We start from the raw sequence: 16,768 nt of genomic DNA, 5'->3' as shown, positions 1-16,768 counted from the left end.
CGGTGTCACCCACATCGCGGCCCGGGCTGCAGCCTCCGCCTGCCTTCTTCCGCACGGGTTGCTTAGGCGGGCTCCGCCGCGCACATCTGCCCGCCCCTTCGGCCGCGGAGCCCCCGAAGAGCTCCGGTCGCCGCTCCAGGGTAAAGGAGAGCTGCCCCTGCCCCCGCCTATCCGAGGTGCGTCGGTCCTCGCGCTCCTTCAGCCCGGCGTCGGGGCTCGCGGGGTTGGGACCGGCGGAGGCCGCGCGCGGCCAGGCTCCCGGGAGCCGCCTCGGAGCCCCGTCTCGGTGCGGCCGGGCTCGCTCTCCCGCCGGGCTCCGTCCTCCACCCGGGCGCCAGCGCGGCCGCGGCCGGAGAGCCTCCCTCGCCTGGGTCGGACGAACCCGCTCTCCGCGCCCCTCTCCTCCCGCGCTCCGAAACCTTGAGTTCGGCGCGTTTCCTCCTAACGCCGCTGCTGGGGCGAGGCGTCTTCAGCCTCGCCGAAGGCCCCTCGGCTTGCCCGGTGGCTCCGCTGGTTCCGGGACCCACGTGGAGCCTCTGGCGTAAAAGCCGAGGGCAAGTGTGCGGGGATCCCGAAAACGTAGGGGGGAGGCCGTGTGGGTAGAGCGTTCGCATCCAGACCCAGCAGGCTTGGAATCCTGGTCCTACCCGCGGGACCTGGGCAGGCTACACCTTTCTGAGCCTCACTTTGATCATCTGTGAAATGGGGATGATGAATAGTAACTACGACCGGAGGCCGCAGGGAGGGCTGAACGAAGCAATGTATATCACACCTTTCCTTTGTGCTATTAATAGTTTGAGTCGGTTTGGACCTTGTAGGCGCCAAGCCCTGCCTCCGTCCCTGGGGTTTGCAGCCAGTAAAACAGGTCTCTGCCTTGAAGTTGCTAATTAATAAGCAAAATACGTTCATGTGCACGTAAATAGGATGGAGAAAGTGGGAACAGCAGCACGGCTGGATCTGAAAAAAGCCATTGGTATTTGGCATGTGGTATTCATGGACGCTGCACGGGCAGCTTCTTCAAAGAGACAAGCTCAGACTTGAAAGTTGTAGCGCTTAGGACGTGGTTTGTGCTACGAAATGTCAAAATAGTATTGGTACTTCTTTAGAACGATATAAAAACTGAGCTAAAACTCAGATTTTGAATGGTCGCTAGTAGTTTCGCCACGTTTGCTAGTTAGTCTTTCAAATGTTTATTCATTTGCTGTATTCATCCTTACTGCTGCCCTGCTTTGAGGTCGGAGATAGGCTGATTTTGGTGATTCAAGAAGGTGAGAGTGCCGCACAGTTACAGATACACCGGCGTAGATGTGCAGCATTACTGGGATGAGTAGCTGGCTTATAAGGGTAGAACAGTAATTATGAAATAGAATGGAAGATTTTAGCTAGAAGTTGGGCATTCTAGGATTGAAAAAAAAAAAAAGTCTTGAAGGGTAATTTGTGTCAGAACCTCGAGTTTAAAGCTTGAAATCAAAAAGGTATTAAAGCTAAAAGGATTAGATTTATCAGCTATCTTGACAATATTAAACTGCAGCTTTATTCATGAATTGAAGAAGGCTTATTCAATAAAACTGAGTGCTGTGCCCCTATTAAACCATTATTAAATATACAGAAAGGAAACAGGAAAACTTGTATTTCTGTGACTATGTGTTTTAGTTGGCATTTTCAGAATGTTCTCAACGTGGCTTATATACTGAAAGTAGAATGGAAAAGTACTGGTAATAGGTGTTCAAAATAGATATACTTTCTTTTTTTTAAATTTATTATTATGATGATGATTATTGTTTGAGACAGGGTCTTGCTCTGTTGCCCAGGCTGGAGTGTAGTGGCGTGATCTTGGTTCACAGCAACCTCCACCTCCTGGGCTCAAGCAATCCTCCCACCTCAGCCTCCAGAGTACCTGGGGCTACAGGCATGCCACCATGCCCATCTAATTCTGTGTGTGTGTGTGTGTGTGTGTGTGTGTGTGTATGTGTGTGTACATGTGTTTTGTAGAGACAAAGTTTTTCGCTGTTGCCCAGACTGGTCTTGGGCTCAATTGATTTGCCTGCCTCAGCCTCCCACAGTGTTAGGATTATAGGCATGAGCCACTGAGTCCAGCCTAAAATAGATACAGTTTTTTAAGGTTTTGTTGAAAACCAAAAAGTTCTCTGTTCTGATTTATTAGTTTTTGAAATACTCTGATTTTAAACGTCTATAAGGTCCATCCATTATCCTCACCATCACAGTCAATATGATGATATTTGAGCTTGTCAACTTTCTTTTTTTTGAGAAGGTGTTTCATTCTTGTTGCCCAAGCTGGAGTGCAGTGGTGTGATCTCAGCTCACTGCAACCTCTGCCTCCCAGGTTCAAGTGATTCTTCTGCCTCAGCCTCCCGAGTAGCTGAGATTACAGGCATGAGCCCAAACCCAGCTAATTTTGAATTTTTAGTAGAGACGGGGTTTCACCATGTTAGGCTGATCTCGAATTCCCAACCTCAGGTAATCTGCCTGCCTCGGCCTCCCAAAGTGCTGGGATTACAGGCATGAGACACTGCTCCTGGCCTTCTCAAGTTGTTTTTACAAAAGTTACATGATTGCCAGATGGGGAAATTAAGATACTTCGTATGTGAGGCATAAGACTGTTTATTTTAGATTTGTAGAGGCAGGGGACTATAAAAAATAACCTGGAATTTTGGTAACTAAAATATTGTATTTCCCCCAAAACACCTTCTAATACATATAATACATAAGGCTTATTTTTTCCCTCTGAGATGGGGTCTTACTCTGTTCCCCAGGCTGGAGTACAGTGGTGTGATCATTATAGCTCACTGTAGCCTTGACTTCTCAGGCTCAAGCAATCCTCCTGCCTTGGCCTCCCAAGTAGCTGCAACTACAGGAACGTGCCACCATACCTGGCAAAGTTTTAATTTTTTGGTAGAGACAGTGTCTCCCTACGTTGTCTGCAGGCTAATCTCAAGCTCCTGAACTCAAGCAGTCCTTCCTTCTGTCTTGGCCTAGAAACATGTTGGGATTACAGGCATGAGCCACTGGGCTCAGCCCATATCATTTTTCTTGGATTAAAATAAAGTGATAAGGAGTCAGTTACATCCCAAGGTAAATTGAGGGGGAAGGAGAAAGGCCAGGCAAAAGTATAGGGTAGACAGAAATTGTAATCTTAATATTTTCAGTCTTTCTGTCGAGAGAAAAAGAGAGCTATATCAAAGAAAGTGTAGTGGAAAGCAGACTAGGAGGTAAGAGGACTAGATTTTAATTTTAGCTCTTGGCTTTTACTGAATTAATGTAGTAACTTTGAACAAATAAACTTGGCTTTCTGTGTTTAGTTTTTTTGTTATCTGTACAATTAAGAAGTTGCATTCATTGAGATTTAAAGACACTTTGTCATACTGTCAAAAGTAAGTGCTGTATTTTATCCACTGAAAAGCATTTTATTAAAATTCCTGTGATCGTTCTCTAGTATCAGGTTTTAGGATGCTGTCTTGATCCACATTTTTGTTAAAGATTTAGATGAGGCTGAGAATGGTGGCTCATGCCTGTAATCCAAGCCCTTTGGGAGGTAAAGGCCAGTTGATCACTTGAGGCCAGGAGTTCCAGACAAGCCTGGCCAACATGGTGGAACCCCATCTCTAATAAAAATTCAAAAATTAGCTGGGTGCAGTGGTGCTTCCCTGTAGTCCCAGCTACTTGGGGAGACTGAGGTATGAGAATTGCTTGAACCTGGGAGGTGGAGGTTGCAGTGAGCTGAAATTGAGCCACTGCAGTCTAGCCTGGGTGACAGAGTGAGACTCTGTCTCAAAGAAAAAAATTTAGACAAACACAGTTCTTATGTATTTTTAGCCAGCATTTTTTAGGTGCCTACTTTGTGCCAGGAAGTATTCTAAGTGTTTTACATATGTTTTCGCAGATACTACCTATTTTATTTACTGATATATTTAGAATAGTGTCTGGCACAAACTTTTCAGGGCCATCCACCTATACACTGTATCCTGTCCCCTTTGGCCTAGTCAAGGACAGAGCTCTAACAATTAGCTCCTTTCCTACATCATCCGTTTCTCACTCTCCATTGACAAATTATCATTGACATTGAACATGGCTGTATTTCCTCCTACCCTTTTTTTTTTTATTTTTTTTTTGAGATGGAGTCTCAGTCTCACTCTGTCCCCAAGGGTGGAGTGCACTGGCAGAATCTCCGCTTACATAACCTCTGCCTTCTGGGTTCAAGCAATTCTGTTGCCTCAGCCTCCCGAGTAGCTGAGACTACAGGTGTGCACCACCATGCCTAGCTAATTTTTGTATTTTTAGTAGAGACAGGGCTTTACCATGTTGGCCCGGCTGGTCTTGAACTCCTGACCTGAAGTGATCCAGCCGCCTTGGCCTCCCAGAGTGCTAAGATTACACATGTGAGCCACTGTGCCCAGCTTTTTTTTTTTTTTTTTTTTTCCTAAAAGACAGAGTCTCTTCCTCTGTCACTGCAGCTGGAGTGCAGTGGCTCAGTTTCAGCTTACTGCAGCCTCTACCTCCCAGGCTCAAGTGATCCTCCCCCTTGAGCCTCCTGAGTAGCTGGGACCACTGGTGCATGCAACCATGCCCAGCTAATTTTTAATTTTTATTTTATTTTAATTTTTTGCGTGGAGTCTCAAATTTTTTGAGTAGAATCTCACTCTGTCATCCAGGCTGAAATGCAGTGGTGTGATCTGGGTTCACGGCAATCTCCGCCTCCTGGGTTCAAGCCATTCTCATGCCTCAGCCTCCCGAGTAGCTGGAATTACAGGCATATACCACCACGCCTGGCTAATTTTTGCATTTTTAGTAGAGATGGGGGTTTCACCATGTTGCCCAGGCTGTTCTCGAACTTCTGGCCTGAAGTGATCCGCCAGCCTTGGCCTCCCAAGGTGTTGGGATTACAGCTGTGAGCCACTGCATCTGGCCTAAATTTTTTTTTTTAGAGACGAGGTTTTACTGTATTGCCTGGCTGGTCTTTAACTTCTAGGTTCAAGCGATCCTCCTGCCTCAGTCTCCCAAAATGCTGAGATTACAGATGTGAGCTACCATACCTGGCCTCTATCTTAAAGCAGCAGCAGCAGCAATAGCAAGAAACTACTCACCTATATTCTCTTCTAGATGCCCACCTGTTTCTTTCCTCCTTTGTGAGTTGTTTATATTTGCTGTTTCTAATTCATTTCTTCCCATTCATTCTTGAATTTCAAGGGTAAAGGGGAGCTGCTCCTGTCTTCTCCTGTCCAAAGTGTATTTTTCCCCGCTATACTAAAACAGCTCTTATCAGCATTTGCCAGTGTCCTCTGTGTTGTAAAAATCCAGTGATCAATTATTCTTTCTTTCTTTTCTTTTTTTTTTTTTTTAAAGCTGTCTCCTACAGGAAGGAAATGATCTTCTCTTACCTTGCTAGGCCTGTCAGCAGCATTTAAAACAGCAGAATATGCCTTCCTTCTTGAAGCTCTTTCTTACTTTCCTGATACTATTCCTGGAAGGAGGAAGCTGGCTTGTCATTGACTTCTCAAATTCTAAAATGTTGGGTGTCTCAAGACTCAGTCCTGGAAATTCTTGAGACGGAGTTTCGCTCTTGTTGCCCAGGCTGGAGTGCAGTGGTGCTGCGATCTCAGCTCACTGCAACCTCTGCCCCCCGGGTTCAGGTGATTCTTCTGCTTCAGCCTCCTGAGTAGTTGGGTTTACAGTCATGCACCACCACGCCTGCCTAATTTTGTATTTTTAATAGAGATGGGGTTTCTCCATGTTGGTCAGGCTGGTCTCAAACTCCTGACCTCAGGTGATCTGCCTGCCTCAGTTTTCCAAAGTGCTAGGATTACATGTGTGAGCCATCACACCTAGCTGGAAATTCTTTTCTACTCTATAGTTGTTCCTTGAAGGGATCTTCTTTAATTCCATGTTTAAATATTGTCTACATGCTACCAATTCCTAGATTTATATCAAGCTGTCCACTTACACACTGTATCCTACTCCTGACCTTCCTGTTAAACTGCTGATTGCCTACTTAATGTCTTCACTTGGACGCCCAGTAAACATCTTAAACTTAACATGCTTAAAATGGAATCCTGATCTCCATCCCACCCTGAAACCTGTTATTCTTACAACTTCATTTTTTTCACAAGCCAGCCCAAAAAATGTTTTTTTTCCAAGTGCAGTTTGTAGAGATGTAGAAAACAGTAGCACATTTTTAGCTGAATGAGTTAGCATGATAGAGCTACCAAAAAAGCTGCTGGGATTCTGTGAATGATAGTGATAGCAAACATGTAAGGTATTGTTCTAGGCCCTTTACACAGATTAGCCCATTTAATCACAGTAATCTTATGAGGTAGATAGGATTATTATCCTAGTTTTACAAATTTTTAGCAAACCAAGGCACAGGTTTTGCTGGTGTTCTCACTGTCAAATAACTGGAGTTCTCAGTATCAGATAACTGGAGTCAGCAACATGGGGTGGTCTTGTGTGCTGAAACGTTGAGAAACCAGGGTCTGAGAGGTGGTTGAGAGAATTAAGGATTCTGACTGAAGAAGGAATTTTGTGGCTCATAGCAGCTGTTTTTAAACTTACAGTGTTGTTTAATGGAAGAGGGTCTGTGGTTCAGAACTCCGTCCAGTAGGGAAAAGTTACAGGGAAGTAAGTATAAGGAAGACCTTTTTAGTAGTTCTGGTGAATGGTTGTGAAGAGTGAATGGGACACCTTTTGTTTCTGTTCTGAGAGGGTTTAAATGAAAATAAAGTTTGAATGACCATTTGTGGCCTGGGTTCTTACGTACAGCAGTGTTAAGGGACTACTAGGTCTCACAAAGCTTTCCATGTAGCCCACTCACTGGATCGCTGCCTGTACTGTGCCCCTTTTCTTGTTACTGTGTTCCTTAAGTATGTATAATCAGTCAGAATGTAGATTAAGAGGATAAGAGCTGTAATTCTAGTACCAGTTTGTCTGGGAAGGTCTGAAACAAAGTTTTTAAATCACAGAATTCGGCCTGGTGCTGTGGCTCACAACTGTAATATCAGCACTTTGGGAGGCCGAGGCAGGCAGATGATGTGAGGCTGGGAGTTAGCGACCAGTCCAGCCAACATGGTGAAACCCCGTCTAAACTAAAAATAGAAAAATTAGCCGGGTGTGGTGGTGCACATCTGTAATTCCAGCTACTTGGGAGGCTGAGGCACGAGGATCGCTTGAACCCAGGAGGTGGAGGTTACAATGAGCCACTATACTGTAGTCTAGGTGGCACAGTAAGACTCTGTCTCCAAAAAAAAAAAAAAAACCCAGGACTTTACTATTCAGATAAAAATTGGAAATTTGACTAGATTATTGTAGGAAAGTTTATTAACTAGTTAGGGTCAGATCATAAAAATGCTGATTCGTTTTCAGGGCTGGGAAAAGCTGCTTTTAACATATATGAGGGTTATATATTTTGTTAATTTATTAACAATATTTAAAAGCTCTTTGAGATATAATTAACCATAATATTCACTATTTAAGTGTCTAGTTCAGTGGTTTTTAGTGTATTTACATTTTCATTATCCCAGAGATACCTCTGTTTTTCCCATTTTCCTTCACTCTTCATTTTCCATCACTCTTCATTTTCCTCTCCCAGCCCTGACAACCACTTAATTTTGCTGTCTCTATGGATTAGCCTGCTCTGAGTATTTAATATAAATGGAATCATATAGTATGTCACTTTTGCGTCTGGCTTTTCTTACTCAGTGCAGTGTTTACAGGGTTCATCCATGCTGTAGCAGGAACCAGTACTTCATCCTTTTTAAGGTTGGATAGCATCCTATTATATGTATATGCCACATTTTGTGTATCCACTCAGTCGTTTCTACTCTTTGGCTGTTATGAATAATGCTGCTGTGAACATTTGTGTACAGATTTATGTGTGAATATATATTTTCAGTCGTTTTATGGGTGTGGAATTGCAGGGTCATATGGTAACTTTATGTTTAGCTTTTTGAGGAATTGCCACAGCATTTTACATTCCCATGAGTAGTATATGAAATTCTAAATTCTCTACATCATCATCAAAAACTTGCTATTTTTCAATTTTGGCTATTCTCTGTAGCTATTCTAGTGGGAAAAGCTCTCATTTTATAAAGTATTAAATTTTGGCTGGGCGCGATAGCCCACGCCTGTAATCCCAGCACTTCGAGAGGCCAAGGTGGGTAGATCACTTGAGGTCAGGAGTTCAAGACCAGCCTGAACAACACAGCTAAACTCCTTGTCTATTAAAAAAAAAAAAAAATTAGCCAGGCGTGGTGGTACGCACCCTGTAGTCCCAGCTACTTGAGAGTCTGAGGTAGGGGAATCACGTAATTACTGGAGGCAGAGGTTACAGTGAGCCGAGACTGTGCTATCGCACTCCAGTCTGGGCAACAGAGCGAGACTCCATCTGAAAAATAAAATAAAAAATAAATACATAAAAAGTATTAAAATTTGCTTTGTTTCATTTTAAATGATCAAACGTGGGTAAATTATAGTGATTTGACTTTTTAGATGGATTGATTAAAATATGATGTCAATAAAGCCCAAGTTGTGGGGTCCATGTTTGCTATGTTATCTCCTATTACCATAACAGGCTCAGATTTCTCACAAGTAAATGCTACTGTTTACATGGAAGTTAGATGAAATGTTTCATCCCTGGGAGAACAAGTCAGTGTTTGCCCTCCTAATAAGCCAATTAGCAAGATAAACTTAGAATAAAAACTATGTTTTTCTTATATGTACATCTCTTCCTCTCCTTTCATCCTTTTCTCTCATTTATTCATTTTTTGCCTCAGCTACAAAGGACTTGAGATAATTTTCATTAAGATTATATAGTACAGAATAATGATAAAATAGCTCTCAGGGCAGAATCAGAGTCAAAGAAAGTATGGAGAAGGGAAATCTTTTTTTTTTTTTTGAGACGGAGTTCCACTCTTGTTACCCAGGCTGGAGTGCAATGGCGCGACCTCGGCTCACCGCAACCTCTGCCTCCTGGGTTCAGGCAGTTCTCCTGCCTCAGCCTCCTCAGTAGCTGGGATTACAGGCACGCGCCACCATGCCCAGCTAATTTTTTGTATTTTTAGTAGAGATGGGATTTCACCACGTTGACCAGGATGGTCTCGATCTCTTGACCTCGTGATCCACCCGCCTCGGCCTCCCAAAGTGCTGGGATTACAGGCTTGAGCCACCATGCCCGGCCTAGGGAAATCTTTTGTAGGAAAATATTATCATAGGGCTAATATAATTGTATAATTGAATATTATGTTTCACATTTAGCTTATCTGGCAAAGTTACTAAAAAGAATCGTAGTCAGTTGCACATCTTCATACTTTTTCTCCTAAGAAGCAAAGCTTTTTAAGGTGGGGCTTTGTATAGTGGCACTAACAGTGTAGGGTTGTCCTCACTAAAGCAATGGTAGCATGAGTATACTTTTTAATTGTAGTATACCAGTGTAGGGCTATAATTATATTTCTCAAACATTTATGAATGTCTCTTGTTTGTTCTAACTCTAGGTATTAATGATTATCTTTGTTTTTCTTAGTCATTTATTTCTTACATTTGTGTACTGTGCTTTCCAGAATACAGACACTGAAGTTTGGGACTAGGTATTTATCTAACTTCTGGTAAGTCAAATGACTGTTTTAGAGAGTGAATTTGTAAAATAATTGTACAGCTGTATTTTCAGTCACGTAAGATTTAAGATAAAAACAGTACTGATAAATTTTTATTATTGCATAATGAACTTTTTTGTAAACCTATTTCTCTATAAAAAACAATACCCATAAAGGTATGTCATCATTTTCTAAATAATTGGGTTACTTTTATTGAATTAGAGACTGATGTTTTCTTTTGTGCATATTATCTCAGTATGGCTGGGCGTGGTGGACTGATGCCTGCAATCTCAGCACTTCAGGAGTGGTGTACCACTTGAGGTCAGGAGTTTGAGACCAGCCTGGTGAACATAATGAAACTCCATCTCTACTAAAAATACAAAAATTAGCCAGGCATGGTAGCACATACCTTTGGTCTCAGCTACTTGGGAGGCTGAGGCAAGAGGATCGCTTGAACCTGGGAGGTGGAAGTTGCAGTGACCAAGATCATCCCACTGTAACTCCAGCCTGGGTGACAGAGCAAGACTTCATCTCAAAGAAGGAAAAAGTTACCTCAGTATGACCTAGTTTAAGATCTAAGTGTTCAGCAGGATCCAATTAAGATATGAGTCAAATTATTAAAATCAATCTGAAATTGTGTTCCTCATCTGCTTTATTTTCTCTTAATTATAGCTTCATTTTCTTCTCTCAATTATACCTTTATGTTCCTTTCTTAATTATAGTGAATTATTTCAAAAACTGAACACGACATGCTTCATGAGCAGAGAGATGAATCCTTATAATTTTCACATTTAAATCTGCAACAAAGTTAACCATTAACCATCTATACATTTTTGATATTAAGAAATGACTCTGTATGCTATTTAAGACGACTAAAACATCCCAACTTTGTAGCCGCGGAGAAAATAATACTGGATTGTTTTTCCCTTCTAGTGTCAAAATTAACGACCTGCTATGGCAATGAAGAAAGAGACTGAATTTGTCATTTTCACCTAAAGAAAAATGATAGACCAAAATCAAACCTGTGGCGCAGGACAGGGCTCTGTGCCCTATATGATTTGTCTGATTCACATACTCGAAGAATGGTTTGGTGTGGAGCAGTTGGAGGACTATTTGAATTTTGCAAACTATCTCTTGTGGGTTTTTACACCACTAATACTTTTAGTACTTCCTTACTTCACTATCTTTCTTCTCTACCTTACTATTATTTTCTTACATATTTATAAGAGAAAGAATGTATTAAAAGAAGCCTACTCTCATAATTTATGGGATGGTGCAAGGAAAACGGTGGCCACTCTGTGGGATGGACATGCAGCAGTTTGGCATGGTAAGCAAGGATACTTTCATCTCTGTGTTCATGTGTGCTGCGTTGGAACTGTTGCCATTCCATTCTATTGACTGAGAAGATACCGAAAAATATAATAGAAGGGATGTTTGCTATTCCCTGTTATCTGTTTGCATGTATTGTGCATATGTATCTTTCTTAAAATGAGTTTTCCCCATAGACATTAGTTTTTATTAAACAACCACACAGCACTGTAGACTGTAAGTCGAAATATGAATATTTATGTTTAAAAGATCTAAAAGAGTAAGAGACGAATTACTGTAATTAAAACTATAGAAAACTGCTTTAAAAATGCTTCAATTATTTAGCATTTACTTCTGTTCAAAGTAAGTTTGACTTTACCAGTGTGGATTTTTAGAAATGAAGTGTTAAATAATATTACATTAAATATAATTTGCATACCAAAATGTAGCCATTTTCTGTTGATTCATTCCTGAGGTTGGTGTGTCTTAAGGATAGTCAATCTTTTCTTTATTACTCGAGAGATTTTGATATTGTATACTTAAAGATAAGTGGTTCTTCGTCGTTTGGACAGCATGAAAATTGCCCTCTGGTGACCTGTTTTTTAGGGTTTAATGTTTTACTCTACCAACTTTTGCTTCATTATACCATCAGTACCTAATTTGTTGGTCTCTTCTGTTTTTAGACTACCCAAAAATACTGAAGATTCAATAAGCATGTAACAAACATTGGCTTTCTGTATTATGTTGTTGGGCATCAAAGTAGTTTCACAGAAGGACGTAGAAGGAAGCACAGACTTTAAACTGACACTTGAGGATATTTATCACTGAAGTTTTAGGCTGCTATTAGCAAAAATCACCAGTGACATGCTTATTAGGCTAATGTGTTATTATTTTAATACTGCATACATTCTACGAACCTACACATTTTTTTTGTGAACCTGCTATGCCAGACACTATCAAATGCTTAACATAAATTAACTCCTTTAAATCTCATAACGTAATAGAGTGTATGTGCTACTCCTGTTTTACTCATGAGAAAACTGAGGCACAGAGAGGTGGTTATTTGCCCAAGAGATGGCATCTTGTTGCTGGGCATGGTGGCTCATGCCGGTAATCCTAGCACTTTAGGAGGCCAAGGCAGGTGGATTACTTGAGGTCAGAAGTTTGAGATCAGCCTGGCCAACATGGTGAAACCCTCTCTCTACTAAAGATACAAAAATTAGCTGGGTGTGGTAATGCATTACCTGTAATCCCAGGTACTTGGGTGGCTGAGACACAAGAATTGCTTGAACCCAACAGGTGGAGTTTGCAGTGAGCTGAGATTGCATCATTACACTCCAGCCTGGGCGACAGAGCAAGGCTCTGTTTCAAAAAAGAAAAAAAAAAAATTCTGGTCACAGTGGCTCACTCCTGTAATTCCAGTACTTTGGGAGATGGATCACCTGAGGTCGGGTGTTTGAGAACAGCCTGCCCAACATGGTGAAACCCTGTCTCTTCTAAAAATAAAAAATTAGCCAGGTGTGGTGGTGCACGCCTGCAATCCTAGCTACTACTTGGCAGGCTGAGGTAGGAGAATCGTTTGAACCCGGGAGATGGAGGTTGTAGTGAGCCGAGAATGCGCCACTGCATTCAGCCTGGGCGACAGAGAGAGAATCTGTCTCAGAAAAAAGAGAGAGAGACGGGGTCTCGCTCTTTTGCTCAGGCTGGCCTTGTGGGATGAAGTGATCCTCTCACCTTAGCCTTCTAAGTAGCTGTCACCACAGATGCATACCACTGCTTTCTGCTGGAGGAATTTTTTAAATTCTAAAAATGTTCATTGTGAAAAGTAGCAACCACAGGAAACTATAAGAAGAAAATAGGGCTGGGCGTGGTGGCTCAGGCCTGTAATCTCAGCAGTTTGGGAGGCCAATGCAGGTGGATCACCTGAAGTCAGTAGTTCAAGAGCAGCCTGGCTAACGTGGTGAAACCCCATCTCTAATAAAATTATGAAAATTAGCCAAGCATGGTGGCACACACCTGCAATCCCAGCTACTTGGGAGGCTGAGGCAGGAGAATTGCTTGAACCCGGGAGGCAGAGGTTGTAGTGAACTGACACTATGCCACTGCACTCTAACTTGGAGGATAGAGTGGGACTCAGTCTCAAAAGAAAAAAAAAGAATCACCTAAAATTTACCATTCGAGTTTTGTTATAGTATGTTTATCTTTTTTATATTTGTGGCAAACTAGTATTTTTTATGTCACTAAGCCTTCTTCATAAATATGGCTTTTAATGACTTTATGGAATTCTATAGTATAAATTCTATAAGTAATTTGATTACCTATTACTGAATAGTAATTTCTCTATAATTTTTTTACTTTTTAAAATAGTAAGTATCTTTGTATAAGAATCTATCCAATGTTTTCTATTTCAAAGTTGTTTTACATTCATACTATATATAATGTAAGTACACTGATTTTTTTGAAAAATTCTGTGATTCTTATATGCTATGTCAACTATCGCCCGTATTATATTGAGAAACATTAATTTGATATTTCTTTGTTTTTTTTTCTTTTAAGTTGATATTTCTTAAATACCTACATTTCTAGGTCATTTGTTTGTTGATGGGTGAATGAAATCCTTACTGTCAAATTGCTTACAGCCTTAAATCTATAACAATTTTGACTCATTTTTCAAAAATCGTTCTTGGAAAATATAACATTTTTCAAGCGGGACTCTCAATATTTGATAATTCTTCCTAGAAATTAATGTGACAACAAAGATTTTTCAATTAGATAGCCAGATGGTTTTGAGAGAATTAAAAATTGTGCATTTTAGCACAAATATAAAGGATTGAGTACCATAACTTTCACTTCAGGGATATAAGGAATATTTTGACTTTGGGACTTTTATTTGTTATTTATTTATTTATTATTTTATATTTTTGAGATGGAATCTTGCTCCGTTGCCCAGGCTGGAGTGCACTGGCATGATCTTGGCTCACTGTAACCTCTGCCTCCTGGGTTCAAGCAATTCTTGTGCCTCAGTCTCTGAGTAGCTGGAATCACAGGCATGCACCGCTACGTCCAAGTAATTTTGTATTTTCAGTAGAGAAGAGTTTTCACCATGTTGGCCAAGCTGGTCTTGAACTCCTGACCTCAAGTGATACATCTGTCTTGGCCTCCCAAGGTGCTGGGATTATAGGTGTGAGCCACTGTATCCTGCCACTTATTTGATTCTGTAGGTGTGTATTATTATGGTTTTGTTTTTGTTGTATAAGGGAATTTACCTCATTGTCTGAAAATAATGCTTGTGCTTACTTAATACCAGTATAACTTGTTCAGTTTATTTAGAATATAAAATTTTGGGGAAATGCAGTGGTTTGATTAATGAGGTAGTTTATTATATGGGTTAGTGATTTAAGGAAAATAGACTACAATAGCAGAAATTTTCTTTTACTTCGTATTTTTTAATTTTTTTAAAGAAATGGTCACATTCAGAAGGGTCCTATAGGTTTAACTATACGTAGCAAAATTTGGGGGGAAAAATGAAATTGAGACATCAAGAAAACCTTCGTCTCTACTTCAGTTGGATGAGAGTTTCCTTTCATCTCTTCTGTCCTTCATGCAGTGAAGGATTCAGTCAGACTACCTGCTGTCAAAACCAGGCTCTCCCCTGAGTTACTGGCTGTATGACCTTGGTTAAGTTACTTAACTTTTTCTTCTTCCTCTTCTCCTATTCTTCTGCAACAATTATGATTTTTAAAAAATTTAATCTAGAACTACAGAGAAGTTGCAAAAATAGTTCTGAGAGTTCCCATATATTCTTCACCGAGCTTCTGCTAATGTTAGCATGTTATATATCCATGGCACAATGATCAGATTCACAGTGTACAATACGATTATCTAAACTACAGATTTTACTCAGATTTCATAATTTTCCCACAAGTGTTTTTTTCCAAGATTTCCTATTGTATTTAGTTGTCATGTCTCCTCCAGTCTGACAATTCCTTAATCTTTTTGTCTTTCACGATCTTGGTGCCTTTGAAGAGTACTGGTCAGTAATTTGGTACACTCTCTCAGTTAAGATTTGATGATTTCCATGAGTAGGTTCGAGTTGTTTATTTTTGAAAGAATACCACAAAAATAATAATGTGTCCTTCTCAATGTATTATATTGGAAGGTTCGTATCTGATGTTTCTTATTACTGGTGATATTAACTTTGATCACTTGGTTAAGGAGGTGTCTGCCAGGTTTCCCTATTGTAAAGCTACCTCCTTAAATTAGATACTTAGCTTTTCTGAACTGCGTTTTTTTCTTTCTGCTAAATGGGTTGCTATAAGGATTCAGTGAATTTCATGTAAAGTGTTTAGCATAACTTCTATTACATACATTTCAATGAATGATAGCTATCATAATTACAGAGCACCCTTTTCAGTAATTTGGAAAGCACTAAAATACATAATCTGCCAGGTATGGTGGTGCATGCCTGTAGCCACAGCTACTCAGGAGACTGAAGCAGAAGCAGAAGAATCCCTTGAGCCTACAGTTTGAGGCCATACTGTGCTATGATCATACCTATAATAGCCACTGCACTTCAGCTTGAACAACATAGCAAGAACCTGTCTTTGTGAGGAAAAAAAGTACATCTTCTGCCTCTTGATCATTATTAAGTTCAATTTACCACGCATACCATGTCCAAGGTCCCTAGGATATTCCGAATGTAATTTTAGATTGTCAATTTTTTTTTTTTTTGAGACGGAGTTTTGTTACCCAAGCTGGAGTGCAATGGCGCGATCTCGGCTCACCGCAACCTTCACCTCCTGGGTTCAGGCAATTCTGCTGCCTCAGCCTCCTGAGTAGCTGGGATTACAGGCACGTGCCACCATGCCCAGCTAATTTTTTGTATTTTTAGTAGAGACGGGGTTTCACCATGTTGACCAGGATGGTCTCGATCTCTTGACCTCGTGATCCACCCGCCTCTGCCTCCCAAAGTGCTGGGATTACAGGCTTGAGCCACCGTGCCCGGCCGATTGTCAATTTTTTGACTGTTATTCCTAGTAAGAAATGCATTCTGCCATTCAGCATACATATACATATACACTGTGTTATGAAAAGTGTACAGTTGACCCTTCAACAATGTGAGGGTTAGGGGTACTGGCAATCCGTGCAGTCAAAAATCCATGTATAACTTTTGATTCCCCCAAAACCTAACTACTAAAACCTCCTGTTGACTAGAAGCCTTACCAATAACAAACTGTCTAGTAACACATATATTGTGTTTTATGTGTATTTTATACTGTAATAAGCTAGAGGAAAGAAAATGTCTTTCTTTCCTTTTTAAAAAAATATTAGAGATGAGAGGCCAGGCATGGTGACTCACACCTGTAATCCCAGCACACTGGGAGGCTGAGGCGGGTGGGTCACTTGAGCTCAGAAGTTCAAGAACAGCCTAGGCAAAACTTCATCTCTACCAAAAATTCAGAAAATTAGCTGGGCATGGCAGCGTGCACCTGTAGTCCTAGCTACTTAGGCTGAGATGGGAGGATTACCTGAGCCCAGGAGGTGGAGGTTGCAGTGAGCTGATAATCATGCCACTGCACTGCAGCCTGGGTGACAGTGAAACCCATCTCAAAAACAAAATAGAATAAAGAGACAAAGTCTTGCTTTGTTGCCCAGTTTTATCTGAAACTGATTCGAAATGATCTTCCCCTCTCTTTCTCCCAAAGTGCTGGGATTACAGGTGTGAGCCAATGTGCTCGACCAGAAAATGTTATTAGGAAAATCATAAGGAAGAGAAAATATGTTTATGTTTCATTACATGGAAGTGAATCATTATAAAGGTCTTCATCCTCCTTGTCTTCACAATGAGTAGGTTGAGGGTG

General features: G+C 41.0%; 1 protein-coding gene across 9 annotated transcripts in view; it reads left to right on the top strand.

Moving 5' to 3' along the window:
* Nucleotides 1-30: 30 nt before the first annotated feature.
* TMEM68 (transmembrane protein 68) overlaps nt 31-16,768 on the top strand; it is a 43,656-nt gene continuing 26,918 nt past the window's right edge. For 2 of the 9 annotated variants that reach the window (XR_012514008.1, XR_012514009.1), the window contains exon 1: nt 272-10,926. Coding sequence is in view for 3 of the 9 variants with exons in the window: in XM_039464716.2 (XP_039320650.1) it covers nt 10,602-10,926 (325 nt within the window). In the remaining 6 variants the exon portion in view is untranslated. Of the gene's footprint in view, nt 177-271; nt 10,927-16,768 lie in introns of those variants that run through there. The other 7 variants (XM_039464716.2, XM_039464718.2, XM_039464717.2 and 4 more) reach the window with 7 other exon arrangements.

This window comes from Saimiri boliviensis, chromosome 15 (assembly GCF_048565385.1).
Source record: "Saimiri boliviensis isolate mSaiBol1 chromosome 15, mSaiBol1.pri, whole genome shotgun sequence".
Classification (NCBI taxonomy): domain Eukaryota; kingdom Metazoa; phylum Chordata; class Mammalia; order Primates; family Cebidae; genus Saimiri; species Saimiri boliviensis.
This window is presented reverse-complemented; position numbering and strand designations above follow the sequence as displayed.